Source organism: Arvicanthis niloticus, chromosome 7 (assembly GCF_011762505.2).
Source record: "Arvicanthis niloticus isolate mArvNil1 chromosome 7, mArvNil1.pat.X, whole genome shotgun sequence".
NCBI lineage: Eukaryota > Metazoa > Chordata > Mammalia > Rodentia > Muridae > Arvicanthis > Arvicanthis niloticus.
In genome coordinates this window covers 5528950-5551910 of record NC_047664.1, presented here as the reverse complement: position 1 = coordinate 5551910, position 22961 = coordinate 5528950, and the positions used below count along the sequence as shown (strand labels likewise).

Genomic DNA, 22961 nt, shown 5'->3' with positions numbered 1-22961 from the left:
TACATGATGTTGATGCCCGTTCTGATCCATGCTTTGGAGCTACTGTGTTGCAGACCGTTCTGCCTCATGCTTTGGGGCCAAAATGTCGTGGCCTGTGTTGTTACTTCAGTCCGTGGGTCAGGGCCTAGCAAGAGACTCGAAGAATGGAGACAAGACAGGGTGTGTGATCAAGTCGTTTCTCATTTATTGTCTCTCTTATTGTCTCTTCTCTTGTTGTCTTTCTCTCTGAAGGGAAGTCCTGGGTATTTATACACTTTGTCACATGCCTTGTAGGTGCGTGGATACCACGTGCCTTGCAAGTGTGGATATGACATATATAGGCGTGTATAGAGTGGATAGCATCTGTACCTTATAGGCCTGTATGGCGTGGATAGCACGTGCACCGCACGCCTTGTAGGCATGGATACCACGTGCGCCTTGTAGCTAGGGGCACTAAACAGCAAAACAAGATATGTGGGATAAACAAGATATTTATCAGAGTGTGCTCAGCTGTTGTAGGCTATTGAAAATCAAGTCTCACGTCAGGGTATATGGCTCGAGATGGCTGCAAAGCTGATAGCCGCTTTCTGCTACAAGTCGGCTCCCAACAAGATGACAGTTTTCCTTATAGGTCTTTGATAGGATCTGGCTATGGGAGACCAGCAGCCTTTGGCCACTGCCTTCAGTCTAGACATTTCATTGAAGCTGTCTTGACAGTCTCTCCCAGTTGTTGGAGTTGATAACCCTAGGAGTGGTAAATGTCTTCACATTTGATTGCAGTTAGGTTCACTGTGTGGAAAGAAAACTTGGGAGCAGGAGCTCTTGTAGTATTAAATTCAGAAGAGATATTCCATCCTAACCAGAGCGTTATTCATCCTGTACCACAAAGTTTTATGGTGTGTGTCTGTGTTTGTGCCCAGATACTAAACATTCAACCTTTCTGTCCCATTCATGTTTAACTATTCTGGTGAGTTCCGCACTTGGTCTCCTGAGCTGTGCCTTTCTGCTAGAGACTAGAGAACCCGGGCCCCTCCCTCCCTTTGCACGTGGACTTGACTGAGCATGACCGACAGGAGAAGTCCATCCAGAGCTGGCCTGAGGTGAAAGCAGGCTCACTGCACTGCGCTCAGGAGGCAGCAATTCCCAGAAACCCTGGGCAGGAAAGAAATTTCAAACAGGAGATTCTTGTTAAGATTCAGGTATTAAGGGTCTGGAGAGATGGCTCAGCAGTTAGGAGCACTAGCTGCTCTTCCAGAAGACCCAGGTTCAATTCCCAACAACTCTCTGTAACTCTATTCCTGACTCTGTGAGCACTAGGCATGCACATGGTCCACAGACATGCATGCAGATAAAACACCCATGCACATAAAATAAAAATTTTTAAATAATTACTTAAAGGGATCTGACTGTGAATCCACTGCCCTGTCAATCTCCTGTCTCCCCACCAGCCTCTGTGCTCTGAGTAATGTTACTTGGCTTGGAAATTTTAAATTTTATTTTATTTTATTTTTTTTGAGGCTTTTACTTGTATGTACAAGGCCTTCCATTGGATTTCATGGCAAGTAAGTAAATGAAGGATTGAGGAAAAGGAAATGGAAAAGTTTTGGCCAGAAATTGCCTTAGCCTCCCTGGTCCACCTTGGTTGACTGGGCCTCACCATTCTCCGTGAGCACTTGTAAGAAAGTGTCTGGTAAACAAGGTCAAGTTGCCCTTGGAAAGGAAATGACAACCATCCCTGTAGAATCAGTCATAACTGAGCTCAGTCTCACTTCTTGTGCCCATTTAGCATTCTGGGTGACGCAGGTGCCTGCACATGGAGAGCCTCACCTTCCTGGGCTTCTCTAAACTACAGAAGTTAAGAAACATATAAGCAGGAAACTTGAGTTTTAATACTCTGGAGGACAGAACCTCTGGGCTTTTCCAGTTTCCTGTGCCTTGAAAGATTGTGGCCTTCTAGATGGACAGCCTGGCCCCGCCTTGTTTGGCCTGGACTTTCTGGCCTGCCCTGTGTGGTCCATTGTGACTGCTTAGAACTGACAATGTACATCAGGCACCAGTCAGCCTTGAAGACAAACTGGAGTCTGTTGAGGGAGCTAAGTCTTCAGAATAAGCATTAGTGACTTACACTTCTAAACTGTATACTTGCCTTTTATATGTTGAGGTGGATAAGGTACCCCGAAATATCGTCAAAACCACATGAGGGTGCTCACAGGGTGGGATCCTATTGGTGACATCATGTGTGCACATTCACCTCCTGAAAGATGGTCCTAGTTTGAGTGATAGGATTAAAAAAAGAAGGGAGAAAGCCAATGAATGTCAGGAGTAGAATGTAGCTGGGTTTGTGGGGTGCCTGTCTGCCATGCACACAGCCCTAGATTTGGTCCCCAGCACTGAATAAACAGGGGACGCTGAAGCACACCTGTAGTCCCAGCACCAGGGAGGTGAAGCACGAAGATCAAAAGCAAGGTTAACCTGTTGCTACTTAGTGGGTTCAAGGCTACAGGATACCCTCTCTCAAACACACAAACAAGTGGAATGGAGCCTGGTAGCCATGGTGCAGACGGCGAGTAAGTAAGTCAGACCCAGAGACCAGGAAACAAATGCCAAACCCTTGTGCTGTTCTGTGTTTTCCATGTTACAATAGCCATGCAGAACCAACATGTGCCTGGGTAACACCACAGGCAGATGGTCCCTCTGTGCAGGGCCCAGGCATGAGCACAACAGGGGTCTGTATGAAGGGGCACACAAGAAGGCACACGCTATTTTATACTCACAGGCTCTTCCCATGTGTCCCAAAGGGTACACACGTCAAAGGAGGTCAGCAGTGTCCACTCAGAGCATCAGCTATACACAAGCTGTTTCTCTTCAGCATCGTGAAGAGGATGAACAAGGCCCATTCTCTCAATCGTGTAAATGGAATGTCTTTCTCCCTTGGGAGGGCGTGACTCTGGATAGAGTTTATTAATGTGGTACACAGGACAGCATACTCTAGAACAATCCACCAAGGAAGTTAGGATGATGCAATGCTATAGAAACAAAATTAATTAAAAGGGTATTAGCCCGCAGCTCAGCCTCACAGCCTCCCTCACGCTGCTGGGGTTTTCTGAATGCAAGTGCCCTTGAAATTCGCACAGTGAGCATTGTGTGGTTGGTGCCCTGGTGACATCCCTAAAGCTATTTAACAAAATCCCCGGGAAATGGGGATTTCTCAAACCCCAGCAGGATGTAGAAATTTCGAAATCCAGACTCAGTGCCAGTTCTGTCCTGTCTTTATAACGTTCAGACCGGCAAGGCACACTGGCCCGTCCCTTGGCTCCAAGCAGAGATTTGGTCAAGAAAGCATTTGGTGAGCCCAGCGACAGGCACTACGCAGGCTCCACCCATCCTTGGCTTTGGTTTTATTTGTAGCTCCTGACTCCTTTGCTCTTCTCAGGCATTTCTTACTACAGATGGGTTTTGATTAATCATTTTTTACAGTATGTATCTATGTATTAATGCTTTCCGTTTTTTCTTTAGTGCAATTTCAATTTTTTTAAAAAAAGAGTAACATAATAGAGGGATTTGGCTTTTACTACAAATTGCTTAATTATGTGTGTATAATATCTTTTGTGATTTCAGCTTAATGAATATGCATTGATAACATCCAAGCCCGCTGTTTTCTAGAAGATTCTAAGATAAGCAGCTATAAATTTTGTCTGTTGAAATAAAACGAATCACTGCAGCATCAGCACAGACACACAAATGAATCAACACTGGTTAGGAAGAAGAGCATTGTAGCACCAGCCTTCGTGGGCACCCCCCCTGGTAGACCCCCCTTCCCAGAGATGATACATGGGCAGGAACTGGTACCTAGTCTGTTGTGTTCTCTTCTGAGCCCCTCACACAATGCCAAACATAATTCACTCTCACAGTTAATTTATAGCAAGCTGGTTAGTAATCAAAGTGAATCAAGCTTTTGACAGGGAGTCACTCCAAACCAAGTATGTGACCCGTTCTCACTAGACTCAGGCCTGTGACTACTGTAGAGATCCCAGAAACATCTGTGAAGCCAAGGCCTTGCTGCAAGGCCTGCTCTACACATTCACAAAAGGATTGTAGTTAAATATTTGAAGGAGGTGGCCAGAAAGAAAAAAAGTTATCTCCCTGGATAAAGTAAAAACCAAAATTGCTGACTCGGAGTAATTTTTATCTCTTGCCACCACTGCCCTGGGAGATCACGGGGAATTCAAATTGAAGACTTCTCAAATGAGATAATTGAGCTGTTGACTGAACACAGGGAAGCCTGAGGAGAGGAGGCCAGAGGAACTAGTGCCTTCTGGGTCACAAGGTTGACTTCGCCCTTAAGCTTCCTCTGAGACAAATGCTTTCATTTTAGGCTGTCTTGAGGGTGCAGTGTAATGGTTCTGTAAGAATCATTGAAACTTTAATAGTACTTTATGGTTTTTATTGCTTACAGTCAAAGGACAGAACAGCAGACTTAGCTCAAGAGAAATTCCTCTTTTAACTCTTTGTTTAGAACTCTCGGGGTTCTTTGAACCCTAGTTAACGTCCTGTGACCTCATCAAGAACTCTAAAAGCAAGGAGAAAACTTGAACAGGAAGTCCTGATCTCCACGAGTACAGTCCTTAGTCAAGCATCTGGTTTTGCTTGGCTCAGGCTTCTCAGCCCTAAAATGGCGGCATGAACAGGATGACCAACCTCCTAGCCCACCTCAGTTCTAAATTTAGCAATGCACTTACAACTTTTCTCTTTTAATTTTGTTTCTATAGCATTGCATCATCCTAACTTCCTTGGTGGATTGTTCTAGAGTATGCTGTCCTGTGTACCACATTAATAAACTCTATCCAGAGTCACGCCCTCCCAAGGGAGAAAGACATTCCATTTATGCGATTGAGAGAATGGGCCTTGTTCATCCTCTTCACGTTGCTGAAGAGAAACAGCTTGTGTATAGCTGATGCTCTGAGTGGACACTGCTGACCTCCTTTGACGTGTGTACCCTTTGGGACACATGGGAAGAGCCTGCGAGTATAAAATAGTGTGTGCCTTCTTGTGTGCCCCTTCATACAGACCCCTGTTGTGCTCATGCCTGGGCCCTGCACAGAGGGACCATCTGCCTGTGGTGTTACCCAGGCACATGTTGGTGTTCCATGACTATTCTAATGCTGAAAACACTTCAACTTTCCTCCTTACTAAAATTACAAATAATTCACTATTTTATGCATGTATATAGGATATTTATGCAGTGTACACACACATGTGTTGGTAAGTGCATGTACACATACATGTAGAGTCAAGAGGAGACATCGGATGCCCTGTGCTGTGACTCTCTACCCCATTTCCCTTGGGATATGAACCCAGTCTCTCACTGAACCCAGTATCAGGCAAACTTGGGCCTTCCCTTGTTCATGCAAAGCAGGAAGCAAAGCAAACTCACAGAGTTACCTCCTCAACTCCAGATTTGTTAATTTCATCAAGTTTTGTCTTACATTTACTAAGCACCATTTTCTACATTTCTGAAATACATCTATGAATGAGATAGAACCAGGGAGGGGGCATGGGAGAGCTGCACACTATGACATCCTGCCATGAAAGACTTGACTGCTGGTGCAATCAAGGCATGACGGTTTCAGGGGTAACCAAGTGTGTTTTGACTCAATCTGGGCTGGAAAGGTGGCCTTGTACATCAGCCTCATAGCTCCAGCTCCAGAGGGTCTGGTGGCATCATCAGGTCTAGTGGCATCACCTGACCTCTGCAGGCACATGCACTTGTGTGCACATACTCATGCACACACATACGCATAACTTTTAAAAGTTATATCTTCTGAAAACAGCACGGTCCTCACACTCAGGGTATTTCTGTTCAAACTTCTTTAGGAGGGTATTTTTAATAGGCTTACAATCTAGCAGGTTTTTATAAAACTTCTTCATAGTCTTGGTTTTGATTACTTAACCTACACACACACATAATCCCTTTCCCCCATCCTCCTGCTCCCATACTAAATCCAGAGAATAAGTGACCGAGTGCTCAGCCATAGATAAGACATCTATATCACCACACAGGTGCACACACATGCACACACGCTCACACACAGGTGCAGGCACACACATGGATGGATGCACACACAGGAGCACACACATGGGTGCATACACAGAAGTACACTCACAGACATGCATGTGCATACACACACACATAGGTGCACACACGGGTGCACACACATGCACAAACACACACAGAAGCACACACAAGAACACACACACAGACACACAGGTGCACAAACACAGACACACACAGAGAGACACATAGACATAGGTCCACACAAACTCACAGAAGGTACACACAGGCGCACATACACACACGCCCACACACACACATATACAGACCCACGTGCCTAAATGTTCTGTGAAAATCATTGAAGGTAATGCAGAAAGAATGTAAGAGCTGAGGAATGAAGGAGAACGCTGTGAAACTGTCATTTAGACATGACACAGCACATACCAGCTCCTAAGCAGTTGTCACTTGTACAGAACATGCACAAGATCAGGCCAGTTAAAATCCCAGCATGGATGGGGGTGAGAGCGTGTGCTCGTGGGGTGCCTCTTCCCTCAGCTAGAAAGCTATTGGAAGTTCTGGTGGCTGAGAGAGGGAGAAGCACTTTGAGGATGTTGCCTCTGGCGGGTTGTCCATGCCCCAGTGGATGGCCCATACCTTCCACGTGTAGGCATCAATAATCAGACTCAGTTCAACGTCAGTTTCTTTCCTGCTGTGTTTGTGTATCCTGGACTCCAGAATGTTTAGCTACTTTTGATTTATTCCGTTAAGGAGCCACTGACCCTTTGTTGTCCAGAATCTACCCGTGTTTCCCTGAACGGTGTATGGCTGTGCTTGCTCGGTACACATCTCATTACCATTATCATTTTATGCTGCAAAAATGCAAAATAGATGTGAGGCTCTCCCGCCTAACCAGCGGTGTTAGCAGTCAGGTTGGAATCCAAAAACTAGACTAAGCTTGATAGTCTTTGAGCCACGGTTAATAGAGAATAATGTGTTCCGCTTAATTAACTCTAGATAAGAAAGTATTAACATTCTCCTGGAGGCAGGTCTGTGCTGGTGAGGAAGGACTGTGTTAGGAAAAGCCCCAGACTTACCAGTGCCCATATTTTTTGTGTGTGCGTGCCTGTGTGTATTGTACATGTTCGCATGTGTGCAAGTGCACACATGCATACAAGGAGGCCAGAGGACAAGCTCAGATATTATTTTTGAGGCATGTTCTACCCTGATTTTCAAATTAGATCTCACTGGTCTGGAGCTCTTTGAGGAGGCTGGGTTAACTGGCCAGTTAGACTCAGGGTTCTGTTTCCAGTTGCCTAAAACTGGAAGTAGCAGTGCAGCTCTGCACAAGGGCTTCCCACAGGGCTTCTGGGGATAGAATGCAGGTCCTTATACTTCCAAAGCAAACATCACACAGACAGAGCTGTCACCCCAGCCCCACTTAGCAATGTTTCTTAAGCAAAGGATTGAATGACATCTTCAAGAGGTGAACACTGAGTGCAGTATGAGCAGAGTGGCATTTAAAACCCGCGCAGGCTAAGCATAGCCTGTAGCACTGCACCGCACCCCCGTCGTGCCGTATTATCAAAGAGGAAAACATACACGGGCATCTGTGAAAGTTTGTATGTCTAAAATTAGCATATCTGACTCTTTCGAGTCATTTAAAATGTCTTCCTTGGATGGGTAAGGAGATGGCCCAGCAAGGAAAGCACTTGCCTCACAGGACATTTCAGCTCCTCAGTTCAGTCACCTTTACTCCACATAGTACGCCGCGAATGCCCAGGAGACAGCTCAGCTTGAGACTCAGGGAGCCCCACCTGCTGGGAGTTCCAGACCCTTGCCTTTTTAAGGAAAACCAGTGATAAGGACCATGGAGCCTCTGCCTCGGTAGCCCATGAAACCCCACTAGCCCAGACGTTTGTAAGAGACCCCACAGGTCAATACTTTATAATGCTAACGTGTCTATTGCCTTTGCTGCTGATAGTACAAAATCAGTGGTGTGTAAGGTACCTTTCGTGAATCAAGATCAAGGCCCAGCCTGTGGTGTAGTCTTCGTGAGTACACTCTGACAGACTTAGTGTTTTGTTTCGTTTTTGTAAAAAGCTTCATACGTTCCTTTTGACTGAGTATGAGTTACTGTCTGTCTTTGGCTGCTGTACTGATGACCATTGGATGACATAGAAGGCTGCGGGACTCTGAGGTGTTTGAGTTGGAACTTTACTTAGTGACTGTAATCTCAGTTTCCATTCCTCTCCTCCATGACAGTTCCTGAGCCTTGGAGTGGACAACACAGATCTGATGACTGTTCTCCAACTCGGCTTGGGGACTCTGTGTCTTCCATCTCCAGACTGAGGCTGGTAGTAAGTCTCAAAGGAAGTCCTTCTCCTACAGAACATAGGAAAGCAGGGAAATGAGAAATGGAAAGACACTCGAATGGAAACGGACACTAGAAATAACCCGTGAGCATAAACACAAATGCTTGCAAAGCTTCTGAGGAAGCGCGTCATATTCTTCTAAAGAGACAACCATGACTTCCTCAACCATAGCTCTCTGTCAAAGCTCACGGTACCAGGTGTGACATTTCCCCCTGTACGATGGGGATTAAGTCCAATGTTGACTGCATCCATAACACTTGAAACCACTGCTGCACTGACCAGAACTTCCACAGATCCTGGGCCCTGCATCCTTTTGCTGTCTGAGGTGACTTCCCAACCTTGTTTCTTTGGGTGGGTACATTTATGTGCCTCTTAGACAGCTTTCAATGCCTGTAAACACCCAGCTGGCTATAGCTTTGGGCTATTATTTCCCCAGACGCTTCAGTAGCACATCCTGGTATGATAAAAGCTAACCTCAAGGGAGGGTTCAGTCCAAGCTGGATTTCTCCAAGCCTGCAGCCAAAGCATGTGATATCTTTAGCAACAGGGTCCAGTTATGGCACTGTTGGCAGTTGGTGGTCTTCATCCTTTGGGGGCCTCTAGGGTCTCATTGGCCAACAACTCTTAGAAGATAACCCAGTCCAAGCACTGGGATCCCAGTCAACAAGATAACCCAGTCCAAGCACTGGGATCCCAGTCAACAACCCTGTGGCTTAAGGGAGAATCCTTTCCCACCCACACGGAAAATGTTTGCTCACTCTTTAATATTGGCTGTCACAGGATTTTTCCAATCACCTTGGTGGGTTTCATCTGAACCTTCCCCAACCATAAGGTTCCCCGAAATTCACAGTTTCATCTAGCCCTGTTCCCTTTGTAAGGTGTCTTCTGAACTCTGTTCCTTTAGGTAAGCATGCATATCCCTCAAGGAGTTTTCTAGACCTCAAAAACACTCAGAAGTTAGCATCGTGCCCTCTGTATAAAGACCGTTTCTTGCTTATTGTGTGGTACGGGTCTTTTATCTGCAAGTATGTATATGTACCACATGTGTGCAGTACCCTAGAAGGCCATAAGGAGGCATCAGATCCCTAAGAATTGGAGTTAACAGGCGGGAGCTACGGTGTGGGTGTTGGGAACCATTTTCTGGAAGATCAGCTCTGCTCTTGACTGCTGAGCCATTCTCTCCAGTCCCACAATTAAACCTTTTACACAAGATTGGCAGAATAACAAACCGAGGTCCTGGGCCACCATCTGTGAAATACTGTGTAGTTGTAAAGCTGACTTTGATGAAATCTCAACAGTCCATTGCTGTTTATGTCAGTCAAGCATCGGTTGATCTCAGAAGTCTGTAACTAAGAAGATAGTAAAGTAAAACATTACCCAGGTTTAACTGAACATAAAAACATTCCATATGTTCCTATTAATAGCTGGCTTCCTCATCACGGGCACCCATGGAGCCTCTGCATTTCCCCACCTCTGATGAACTCGGTGGAGCTGACTTGGCCTAAAGTGAGGGAAGGATGCTGTCTGCCTCCTTGGCTGCACCAACCTGTCAGTCAGGGCTTCTGCCTACCTGACCATCATGCCTGGTGATCTGGGTGGCTGCCTGCCTGCAAGCAGGTCAGCTGATGCCTCTCCATTGGCCACATCTGGCTGATGAAAGGGCCTGCAGCTGAGTAAACCCCAAGAGGGACAGCAGCCCACCCGTAGTCAAACCTTTCTGTCTGCTCTGTTACAGCCCCCGTCCCCCAGCTCATGCCCACTGCCTTGGATACTCTTGGGAGCTCCAGAGACGCGCTCCCAGTGAGGCTCACTGCTACCTCGCTGTTGTCCACACTGTAACTAACTAGTCAAGGTCTCAGAAATAAATATCCATGTGACATGAAAGCCTGTTCACGTGGTCTTTGCATTTCTGACCTCATACCTTTGTGAGTCTGTGCTCAGTCTCATGCAATCTAATCCAAACAGCATGTCACAGCACTGGCTTCTGAACCAGACCTAAGAATCCAAATGTCGGCTCTATTTTAATATTGGAGAGATCTGCAGAAGTGTAAAAAATGCCTTCTTTTTGTGTTTTGAATGAACATTTGATTTTTTTATAATCTATGTTAAAGCGTAATCAATTTTTTTAATTTTTAAATTTATGGGTTTTTTATTTTCATGAGAAAACATTCATTTATGTGCAACCAATATTTTTATATCATTCATTTTCACAAATGTTTTTTAAAAATTCTTTTCATTTCTAAGGTTAGATATTTAAGAGCATAACACACACTTTAGGACTCCCATAGTTTTGAGCATGAGGGAGAACATGAGGGCTGAGAGCCCACTGCTCCATGGTGCCATTTTCTCTTCCTGTCAGTGTCTGCTGCTGAGTAAGTGAGCCCAGTTCTTTCAGAGGTTAGAGGAACTTGTGAGACAACCAGAGCCATAAGAGAACAGTGGCCTCTCAGCAGCACAGTGACCCCTGTCCACAAAGCTGACATTACTATCCCAGGTGAACCAGCATCAGAATCCGTCTATGTCTCCAACAATGGCTCAGAGCTTCTCAGTGTGCAGCAATGATGGTGCTCCTAGGAAAGCCACACAGAACTAGCCACCTCTGAACTAGAGCCCGGAAATCACAGCCTGTCTGCAGCTGTGTCCCACATAGGGAGGCATTTCAAGGGCAGTTGAGACTGTCATGCTTCATTAAGACAAAGGCCAAAGGGTGTGAGCCAGCCCCATGTTCTAGAATGACTGACATGATCGGGTGAGCTTGAGTGATTGCCTGAAACATGGATGCTGCTGGTTAGTTTCCGTCCACGAAATTTAAGCTAGAGTTGTCCAAGAGGAGAGAACACCACACTGGTGGCCATGGGTTGTATAAAGGAGCAAGCTAAACAAGCCATGGGGAGCAAACCGGCAAGGGTTCCTCTGTGGCCTTTACGTTAGTTGTTGCCTCCAGGATCCTGCCCTGCTCAAGCTTCTGTCTTGCCTTCCTTCAAAGATGGGCTATGATCAGGACAGGTCAGACAAATGAACCCTTTCCTCCCCAAGTCGCCTTTGCTCCTGGTGTTCATCAGAGCAGAAGGCAAACTAGGACAGACAGACAGACAGACGTGCATGATATAATAGGCTCAACTCTCAAGAAGCTGCTGGTGGCACATCAGTGCTGCCCACATGTAAGGAGACAGGTCATAAGAGCTGAGGGCTGAAATTTCCAATCCTATTAAAGAATAAACTCAGTAGTAAAGCCAAATTATTGTTTAGGAAACAGTTAGAGCTGGTGTGGTGGTGCACACCTTTAGTCCCAGGACTGCGGAGGCAAAGGCAGGCAAATCTCTGTGAATGTAGAGCCAGTCTGGTGTGTATAGTGAATTCCAGGACAGCCAGGGCTATGTAGAGAGACCTTATCTCAAAAAATAAAGATTAAAAACCAAAAAAAAAAAAAAAAAAAAAAAAAAAAAAAACCAAACAAAAAAAAAGAGCTGCAAAGCAGCAAGAGACAGAACAATCAAACAAGAGCATTGTGATATTTTCCAAAGCTACGGCCGCCAGCAAATTCACAGGCGTCCCGGGTTCCACTGAAGGCTGTGAGAACGCTTCTCTTCTCCAGAACCTCAGTTGCTCCCTGTATATTCAGTCAGCTGTTGTTGTAGCGGAAGCTTTTAAAATATTTGGGGGAGGGACTGGAGAGGCATGTTAGCACTTAAGAGCACTTGCTTTTCTTACCTTGGTTTAGTGTCCGTCTCCAGAAACCACTAACTCCTAAAGCTTTTCAGACAGACATGGGCCTCAAAAACCCTGCCCCAATTCACAGTGGAATGTCATAGGGCCCAGTCTTGTTCAGGTCATGTGCGGTATCCATGTGCTCATAGTTGTAAACTCCATATCCTAGCAAGAAAACAAAGCTTGACAGAACTCCCGTCTCCCCACCCTCCTCTCCCACAGTCCCTGGGGTTTGGGCGGGGTGGAATAACACCCCAGATAAACCAACATTAAAAGCCAAATGTTTCCTTTGGTTCCTGGTGTTCAGCACTTGGACCCATCGTGTTTGCCTGCTGCTGTGGGGTCTCTGTGTGGAATGACATCTAGGCAGGAATATACGTGTGCTGCCTCAAGAGAGAAGCTGAGAGAGAAACAAGCACCGGTCTCCAGGTGTTTCCTTCAAGGGACACTCCCAGTGACCTAATTTCCTTCCACTGGGTCTGACCTCTTAAAGGTCTTCTTTTCTCAGAAGCATCATAGCCTGGTGGCCGTACCTGCATTAACGTGTGGCCTCTGGGGAACACCTATGCAAACTATAGCAAGTTTGCAGGGCAAACTGATTTCTCAGAAGGGAAAAAGAGGGATAAAATAACACACACACCATCTACTACTAAAAACCAGTGGCTATGTAGCCACATGCTTTTTCTTCTCTGAGGAGTAAGCAAAGAACCCATGAATAAGTTCCAGAAAAGCAGTAACAGAGGATACAGAAATAGCATGCACACTAAAGCCCAGGCTGGGAAGGCAAGAAACAGCAGACATTTCAAAAGATGGACCCAGTCTCCGTGGCATCTTTATGCTCCATTTGAGGGAACTGAGGATCCAGGAAATACCTGGGTCTGACTAAATCCTAGGAGCACAGAGGGAGCTTGCATCCCAGTCACCCAGCTGTGTGTGGCTCTCTTCTTTCCCTCCACTGCTTATCTGTCACTGGTGGGGAACACTATCTTGGCAGCCATGTGGCTTCAGAAGACTCTGCTCTTAAGGGTTCACAAAAGCATCTCAAGTGTAACTTTTAAATGGAAAAAAAAAAAACAGCCCTATGTGATTGCCCAAGAAAAGCTAATTCACAGTGTTCTCTCCTTTCTCAGAAACATGATTCCAGTGACCGAGTTCCGGCAGTTCTCCGAGCAGCAGCCCGCCTTCCGGGTGCTGAAGCCGTGGTGGGATGTGTTCACGGATTACCTCTCAGTGGCCATGCTGATGATCGGAGTGTTTGGATGTACTTTACAGGTAAGTGCCCCACCCACGGAGGACTGAAATCCGAGCAGTGAGGCTTAAGATCTGGCTCTTCTGAGCTGAGGATGCATCATGCCTAGAGCACGTGAGGTCCTGGGTTCAGTCTCCAGCATTGTACAGAATGGGGGTGGGCAGTACACAGTGGAGAGAGGAGAAAGGAGAGCTGGCTGTATGGCATGAGGTATTGCATTAACTGGTCTTCCCCATGTGTATGTGGTATTGGTAATCATGACAGGGAGCCTGAAAACTCATTTGCTCAACTTTCCTGATGGTGCTGTGCTTAGAAGAATTCAGAGAAGCCACTTGCTCAAGTGATATTTGATGCCATTAACGTCAAAATGGGCTCCTCGTCTTTCCTTGCCTTCAAGTTGACATCTGCTACAGCATGCGTTCACAGTTCTGCCTCCATTGTTCAATGCAGCTTTTTGCCTTTCTTTGCCTCTCATGCCTGAACCGAAGTTTTTCTGGGAGAATTAGTATTTTGGTGAGATGCTATGATGTACTCAGTGTTTAGTACTGAATTAAAATGTAACTCGATCACAAATGCATTCTGTGTAAAAGCCATGTGTACATGAATCAAATCCAGATAGATCTTCATACCTGTTACTGTGCCAGGCACCACACTTAAAGGACCTAGGGACTGACTGTAGCTGATAGCTGAGGGAAACTAAGCTGCCAGGCAAGCAGACAAGACGTAGCGTGATTCCAGCTCTACAGGTCAGAAGTGCAGAGGAACTCAGCTCAGCCTAGAAATGAGAAGAAGGTAATAGCTGCATTAAAAACTGGAGAAAGGACTAAGTAGAGGCTTGGAGCTGGAGCAGAGGGAGAAGGTACTGGGAAAGAGAGGAATCTAATCTAATCTGGGAAAAAGAACATAGCATTGCTGGGAAAGTCTCGCATCAGATGTCATTAGTGTGGACGTCAGTGCAGTGCCTGTGAGTGCAATCATCCAGGGAGAAGGTGCTGAGGGAAAAGATGTCAGGAGCAGCACCTAAGAGCTCTTGGAGGAGAAATGAGAGCTGTAAGGCCAGGTGGAGAACAGGAGGGGCCCATGCTCAGGGAAGCTGTGGATAACAACAGTGGGCAGCTCTCCACTAACTCACTGACCAAGGAGAAAAAGGAACATCTGGACTCTCAGAAATCTTAGTTTTGGGGCTGGATTGATGGCTCAGCAGTTAAGAGCACTAGCTGTTCCTGCAGAGGTCCCAGAGTTTAATTCCCAGCAGTTTATGGTGACTCACAACCATCTGTAATTGGATCCAATGCTTTCTTCTGGCATTCAGGTGTACAGGCAAATAGAGCACTCATATACGTAAGATAAACAAGTCTTGAAAGAAAGGAAATCTCAGTTTCAGCGGTTGGATAAGTGGATGAAAGTTAGAGGTTGGGGCCAGGTGGGACCTTCAGGGAGAACACCTGGAGGAAGTGGGAAGAAAGACAGATCTCTAACAGTACAGTGTGGAAATGAAGGCCTTCTGAGGACTGGTATCATCAATCACTAAGTGTGTCCTATCATTACCTGTGTGCCGGTCATCCTTCTGAAAGCTTCACTCCGGCCAAGTCTAAGACGGAAGCTGTTCTTACCCTAAGTACACGGCAGTTAAAGAAAGGTTGCCCACTGGGCATCAAAGCCCTTGTTTTTTTGTTTTTTTTTAATAAAACTTGATAAAAAAAAAAGTATTTCAAACTGTACACAGTTTGTACACAGTTATCAAAAATGCACACAGGTCACTTGGCATCTCTGACACCTTCAGCTTTCTGTGCCTGGTCTGTTTTGGCATCTCCATTTTCTGTAGGGTTATTCGTATCCTTGCTAGCACCGGCTTTCCCCTTCTTCCCCTTGGGTACCTTCTCTCCCTTCCTTGCAGGGCTGTTTTAGGTTTGGGCTCTGGCTTTGGAGGAGCAGGTTTAGCAGACAACCCTGCAGATCTTCTCTGTGGCTCGTCTTCACCTTGGCTTTGTCTCCTTTAGCATCCCCTTCAGCCTTTCTTTTGGGCATGGCGGTTGCGGCGCTGAACACGGGTATACAGCGGTGCGCGGGTTTGGTCCATCTGGGGCTCCTCACTGCTTCTTCACACTGCTCCCAAAGCCCTTGTTTTAACCGAAACCATTTGAATGCAGAGTTCTTGTTCCCAGTCCCTAATACCACACTTGCTGTGCCTCATTAAAGCAGTAAGCACATTTTGCTACTAACCTGGTGGAATCCAGCACTTGGAACCAGGAGGAGCAGAGTCAAGGTCCTCCTCAGCAACAAAATGAGTTCCAGGCTAGCCTGAGCTACATGAAACCCTGTCTCAAAACAAAACATGCCTCCCTACTCCCCACCCACTCAGAAAAGAATACCATAAAGAAGCTAAAGTCTAAGCCAGAGGGAGGAAATATAGATTTATTCATACCTAGAATAACTGTTGAAGAACACACTACCGTGTACCAGGCTCTGCTCTACTAAAAATTACCAACAAAGGAAGTAAAAATAAAAGCTAAGAAGCCCCAGGCTAGCAAGATGGCTCAGCACACAAAGGCACTTGCTACCAAGCCCAACCATCAGAGTTAGATCCTAAGAACCCACATGGTGGCAGAAGAGTAGTCATTCTAGAAGACTATCTTGTGCCTGCGGCACATGCCAGAGCACACACGCTAAAAAATAAAACAAATGTTGCAAACAGTGTGAAGTCTCCCACACACTCTACAGGGAAGGGAAGGAAGAAAACAAATAACATCCGTGAGTAAATTGTACAGAGGGGTGAGGATAGAACCTCTCCAAGACCTCTAGTGTTTGGAAAGGACGCTACCGATGCTGATGCGTCTCTGTTCTTACACTACACAGACCTTAGCAGCCTCCGCTGATCAGTTCTTCCTTCCCCGTTACATCGGGGTTTCTCTTGGGGCTGTCCGTCTGCCCAAATCCCCACTCCTGGTGCTCGGAGGTCACCATTAAGATACAGGTTACGGGAAGGCAAGTGCCGAGATGCCCCCACGGCCACCCTGTAAACCAAGACAATTACTAAGTGACTAATATCACACTACTCAGCACGGAGAGCAATTTAAAAATGTATGAATCAATTATTTCTAAAAACTTCCATTTAATCTTTTAGGACCATAATTGACTGTGGGGCAATCAAAACCACAGGCACTGAAATGAAATGATGGATAAAAGGGAACTCTTGGAAAAATTAGAATGCAAGAAAGACAATAGAGAAAAGAAAACCGAGGTACTCGGGTGGGAGGAGACGCCAGGGGAAGTCGGGAAATGTGGCTTTGGGACAAATGGTTGGAGATGGGCAGGAGCAGGCCACTGGGCTGGAGCACTCCAGGCTAAAAGCTAAAACAAGAGTGCAGGGATGTGGGACGATAGACCCTTCACTTCTGGCAGTTGTACGACTTCTCTTCATCCTTCCATTCCCCTGGAGATCAGTACAGGGAGGGTTTTAACTCTCACATTACCTGGTGCTGTTGCTTATGGTTTAAGTGAGCACTGATTGGCCAGCTTTGTCTGAGCTGAGAGAGCAGTAATTGCCTGGTCATGAGCTGTATAGATGGACCCCTGATGGTGACCCAAGCTAACAACGGTTTCCCTGGCATGTTAAAGGTAAAGCTGGCTCCTGAGCTGCAGCAGCCGCCAGGCTATGTAGAGCTTTGTCAACATCTGGAAGGGAACTTAGCTCAGATGAGACAGGACCTACATGGACCATTCTGAGCAGAGGGATTTCATGAGGTGCCATATGTTTTATTTTTACTTATTTGATTGAGTCCTTTCAAAACAGGGTTTCACTATATAACTCTAGCTGCCCTAGAACTTGCTCTGTAAACTAGACTGGCCTTGAACTCATAGAGCTCCACCTGCCTCTGCCTACTGAGTGCTAGGATTAAAGGCATACACCACCACGTCCAGCATGAAGTGCTATTTTAACCAGAACATTCCAGCTGTGGAAAACCAGAGTAAGAGCAAACAAGGTGGTGTGCTTGCAATCTCAGCACCTAGGAGGCAGAAGGACCACGAGCCCAAGTAGCAAGTTCCAGACCAGCCTGAGCTACGTGGTGAGAGTCTGTCTCATAAATTAGGTACTGGCTGTGCTGCAGGTTGCATTTGTTTAGATGTAACCCCCAGGGAGGAGAGAGGCGGTGGGAGAGAGAACAAGGTACTTTCACATGGGAGACGAGGGAGTGTACAGTACAGATGCAAAGGACAAGAACACCTATGGCTTGATTATTGGGAAAGCCAGTAATCAATCTTGAGATTAATCTGGTGCCTCGGTCCAGGTTGGAAACGCAGCTCTGGATGTATTTAGGGAAGTGTACCAAGAGCCTCTGGATGACTGAATGCTAAATGTGTGAGAAAAAAGCAATGGCATTGTCTCTGGAGTTTTTAGATCCAGGCAACTGAAGAGGTTTCTTTTGAGCATGTTAGGCTTGAGATGTATGTTAACCACTCAGATTATGGTATTGAGTGATTAGGTAGCAGGGAACACTGATCTCCAGAAGGAAGGACATGATGGGTCTGGTAGAAGGACACCCTTGATTGACTAGGGCAGGACCCCCCCTTGACTGACTGGGGCAGGACCCCCTTGACTTGGGGAGGAACTCCCTTGACTGACTGAGGCAGAACCCACTTTGGCTGGGAGCATCTTCTTCCAGGAAGAAACAATAAAGCTTTTGTTTGGAAAGGACACTGAAAGATGAACCTTTGCAGCTTAGTTTCCCCGGGGGTATAGGAGGAGACAAGTCTGCAGAAAGACCTTGTGGTTGTGGACAACAGGAAATAGTATCAAAGAAGTAGTGTCCTGGGGGCCTTAAGGAGGGGGACAGATTAACAGTGGCCTCCAGATGAAGGTGCCTGGGTCACCAAGAAGACTGCACGTCTCCTCTTGAGTGTACAAAGCTCTGACGCAGGGCAGGAACTCCCCAGCAATCCCATATTCCAGGGCTGGGCAGACTGCAGAAAAGAGGGCAAGGAAGAACTGGGAAGTCAGGGGGAAGGAGATTTAATTTATGTCCACCCAGGTGTCTGCAGTGCAGCTGCGTATTAACTCATTTGGCAGAGTGCTGGTCTAGCATGCGCAAAGCTGTGGGTCCATCCCCAGCACCTCATAAACCAGCCATGCAGGTACACAGTTTTCACTGGAGCACTTGGGAGGTGGAGGCAGAAGGATCAGAAATTCAAGGTCATCCACCGCTATGGGACAATACAAGGCCAGCCTGGGCTGTAGGAAAACCTTTCTCAATAAAGAAAATAAAAGTAGTATGTCTAGTAAACATGACTTAGGAGAGGTGTCTGAAGTGACGCTGCTGGGGGGATGGGGGGCAGGATGTCAATCAAGTACATGTTAAGCCTCCTTGTTGTTACACTGTCAGAGTCATGTGTCTGCAGCACACCCTGTCTCTGTGGTGTTGAAGCCGTCAGAGGACCCCAGGCCCACCCACCCTGCTTTTCATGGTTCACATCAGATAGTCTAACCATCCTGTACCTTTTCTACGTGCTGTTCCACTTTTACAGCCCTTGAGAAGGAATCCGATGCCAGTGGTCTAGATACAGAAAGTGTAGTCTGAGATGCTACAATTCTGAGAAGTGAGAACATTGTATCAAGTCACCAAGTCTCACTGAACTCACACTGGACAGGGACAGGGTGCCCGATTCACAGACATGTGCAGGACAGCAGTAGCACTCAGGCACCATGTGGGGCGCTAGGAACGGACTGGAACGTACAGCACAGCTCCAAACCCCAGCAGTCTGAAGAACTTCAGAATCAAATGCTGCTTTGGGGTGTGCACCTCACTGACTCCGGAGAATGTTCACAGTAGTGCTGGCATCTCTGTCACTGGAAGCTAGGAACCTGAAGAGAAGATGACCAAGGGAATTCTCAGACAATGAGAATGGAAATAACTATCAGCCTAAGCGGAAGACAGTCTGAACATTTAACAAGTCCAGAGGCTTGGAGAACATTTGGGGGCAGAGTCGGGAAGAGTCTGAATCCTGTTTGTGGCACCCAGTAGAAGAGTCCCCTTAGGTAGAATGCCGGTTGCCCTGCCATCGTGTAAGGAGACAACCTGTGCTAGAATCCAGATGGACTTTCATTACATCCCAGAATGAGCCTGACACAAGACAAACCCTGGTTTTCAGATACAGATTTGGAAGGATAAAAGTTAGGGTTAGCTTGTTCTAAAGCTAAGGGGTGAGTACAGACAGCAACAGACCAGCTACCTCCCTCTCTCTAGCTTGGTGATCCTGGACCTCCCTAATGCTGCGACTCTGTAATACAGTTCCTCATGTTGTGAGACCCATGAAATTCCCAACCATGAAATTATTGAGTTGCTACTTCATAACTGTAATTTTGCTACTGTTATGAATCATAATATAAATATCTGACTTGTGACCCCTCAAAGGGGTCACAGCCAACAGGTTGGGAACCGCTGCTGTAGTCTCTGCCTTTCACCCAACACACGGTGTTGTAGACTATGTGAGGAAGGGTGCACATGTCCAGACTTTAGTGGATAAAACTATAGTAAAAACAAGTGCAGAGCAATAATGGGGGAATATAAGGGCAGTGGGGGGATAAGAAGTCACAGAGTGTCAACCGTACAGATTCAGTGTTTCTAAAGCTGCTCACCGTTGCCTGCTACAAGAGAATAGCTTCTCCATTAAAGAAGCTGCTATAAATTATTAAAGAACAACTTAAACACACCCAGGAGCCACGCTGCAGTGAACATACTGTTCCCTGAGAAAGGAGTTTAAGCTCCCGTCCAGGCTCTGCTACAGGAATCCTCTGAAGCTGGCCCAGTGACTGACAGCTTCTGAGATACAAAGAGCCCTCTGTGAAGCTCGTATTCCTTTCCCATCTCCTCAGTGACATTAAAATGGCTAAAAATATGCTTTATACCTTGATATCCCCCTTTGTAAAGGAAAGTACAGTCGTCCTTTGACCTTTATTACCAAGCAAGTTTATTCCTAGGTTTGAAAACACAGCAGGGAAAAACTACAGTAGCTGGGCCATTGATCGGTGACAGGACGCTAACCCAGCAGCCTGAGTACCTTGGAAACCACCTCCTCTGTGGCCGGTCATGTTTGCTTGTCTACCGCTACAATGTACCGTTCATATGGTGTAACACAGTGAGTGTAGCACTGTGGGGAAAACACTGGGGGAAAAGTCATTATCTATAAAGGGGGATCAATTAGGCTCTTCCTTGCCCCAAAATGCAAAAGTTAGAATCAACTTTCTTGTATTGCTCATCCGACAAATATTTATTCATTTCTGAGCAAGTGGCTATTTCAAAACTACCGTGGCAGAAGAAAAACATGTGTAAAGAGCATTCCTTACGTGACACCAGGCCACAGAAGAAACAAGTATCAATTCTTCATAAGCCAAGAGAGCCTAGGAGTGTGCATATCCTATTCCTGTACAGTTACGCACCCTCAAGGACCCACAGAGTAAACACCCAGCCTTGTGCTATAAACAGCGCTATTCAAAAACTCAACATACTCTCTAAAACAGACTGAATCCTGAAAGGTCAACACGCCGCTTCCTGGAAAAATCAGATTGTTTTAGATTTCTGCTCAGTGGCTCCAGGTTATCTTATTATAACCAAATCCACAACAGCCTACAGGGCAGCCTGCTACAAATATAGAGTGAGCAGTTAAGAACCAGAAACAGGAACTGGGGGATGCAAGGTCCCTGGAAACCCTGGGGACCTGCCTTGTGATTGTTACAAAGGAAGAATATTTCCTGCTTTCTGAGTGGGGTGGGAGCCACAAGAGAGTTATTTCAATGACTTGAGATGATTTAGAAAAAAAAAGTCATGGTGGGTTTAGCCCAAGCACTGGGGCAAACTGGGAAACGGGTTCGTGTATTAGCTTGCACATCTGAGCTTGGTGGAGGACACTTTGGTTTCTGGCACACATGGAAAATTGTCTCTACTTCTCTGTGGAGCCATAGCAAATGGCTTTGGGGGAAAATGCTCACAGAGAGCTCACAGAGAGTCTAGGCAGGAAAAATCACAAACTCTGGAGTGATTTCAGAGGCTGCGTTGGCATTCAATACCAACTCTGGGTTTTGCTCCTACTCTAGGTGGAGCCCAGAAGTCCTTACGCGGCCTTAGTTTAAGGTGAAATTCAATATCCTTGGGAAATAGTGGTGGCACCAATGAGCGGGTTGAAAATAAGACCTCAGTTGGGCATGGCTCAGTGGTGGCTCGGGCTGGGATGGCACTTTAGGCACTAAGGTATACCATTAACTTGATACTAGCCTAGGCTACATCCATAGCAGCCTGGGCTATGTCCAGACCAGCCTGGACTGCTGAGACCCTCTCACCAAGAAAAACAAACAAACAAAGACTTCATCTAAGATATAAAGTTTCTCTGTACTGGCATCTGTGTTATCATCCTACCTGGGATCTTGGGGAGCGTTCAATATAAATCATCTCAGCTGTGAAATTAGTACTGCAGGCTGGTCTCCTCTGCAGTGGCAGTGCGGAACTCTGAGAGTAACATGACTTCATAGTCTCACTTTCCCTTGCTACAGAGCCTTCTGAGGTTGGTCCCTTCTGTCATTGGGCTTTATGTATGTGTACTCTTGCCTAGGACTTTGCTTCTCATGTTATGTCACAATGACAATTTAAAGTGCAGTGTGTTCCTGGCACCAAAAATAATGAATGAATCACCTTTTGCCCCTCTCTCCTGAGTTTGGGCAGGAATTGGGGGCTATCCCGACTCTCTGACAGCATCTCTTACTGATCAGTGAGTAGAGACACCTCCTTTTCCCTCACCATTATGGATTGATACAGCTTTGTCATCTGTTTCTTCTCAATTTCTTTTCCCTGAGATCACAACGTGCTGACAGAACACTGCTTTTTCTCTATGTGAGACCAAGGAGATTCATCATGTGTTTAGTCTCTGCTGCTGTTTATGTGTGTGTGAATCCTTCAAAACTAATATTTAAAGATCTGGATCACCCGGGTGTGGTGATGCATGCCTGTCTGTCAGCCCAGCACTTGGGAGGAAGACATGGGAGGACTGGTACAAGCTGCTAGATAGCCTGGGCTACATAGTGAGTTTCAGACAAAGTAAAAGGAAGGTTGGAGGTGAGGAGTCATTTACTATGGCAAGTGAGGAGATGGCCTTCTATTTATTTCTCCTCAAGGTGGAGACTGAGACCCCTGTCTTTCACATCAGATCCACTGTCCTTGTCACTGTGACTGTGTCCCTCCACGTTTTCAGTCCCCAACCCGCCCATCCCAAACTCTAGTGATTCTGTGTCCTCCTCAGGAATCAGAGGTCCTGCAGTGCCGAGGCTAAAGTTGAACAGCACTTCAGTTGACAGCTTGGAATTTTCTAGCCTGTGTCTGGAGTGTTTCATCTACAATACATGGGGCTGCTGCTGCTACTTCCTCTTTAACTTTCTTTGGTGAAACCATATATTTTATTACATGCATTTTATAATTCCTATCCTTTTGGAATATCTAGCATTCATATGTGATGTGATACATGGCATTGCATGGTCCCAGACGGACTAAGAATAACACTCAGGGTCCTGTTCTCTGTCAAACACTGGAGAGAGGGTTAAAGACAATTCATGCATCAT

At 46.2% G+C, this 22961-nt stretch overlaps 1 protein-coding gene and 1 pseudogene across 2 annotated transcripts in view; one reads left to right on the top strand and one right to left on the bottom strand.

Annotated features, from left to right (window-relative positions):
* Lrrc8c (leucine rich repeat containing 8 VRAC subunit C) overlaps positions 1-22961 on the top strand; it is a 93333-nt gene that overhangs the window by 41925 nt on the left and 28447 nt on the right. For both annotated transcript variants that reach the window (XM_076937843.1, XM_034508659.2), the window contains one exon: positions 13242-13383. In XM_076937843.1, the coding sequence (XP_076793958.1) occupies positions 13246-13383 (138 nt within the window). In that variant the 5' untranslated portion in view covers positions 13242-13245. The remainder of the gene's footprint in view (positions 1-13241; positions 13384-22961) is intronic.
* On the bottom strand, positions 14857-15388 carry LOC117712630 (non-histone chromosomal protein HMG-17 pseudogene; annotated as a pseudogene).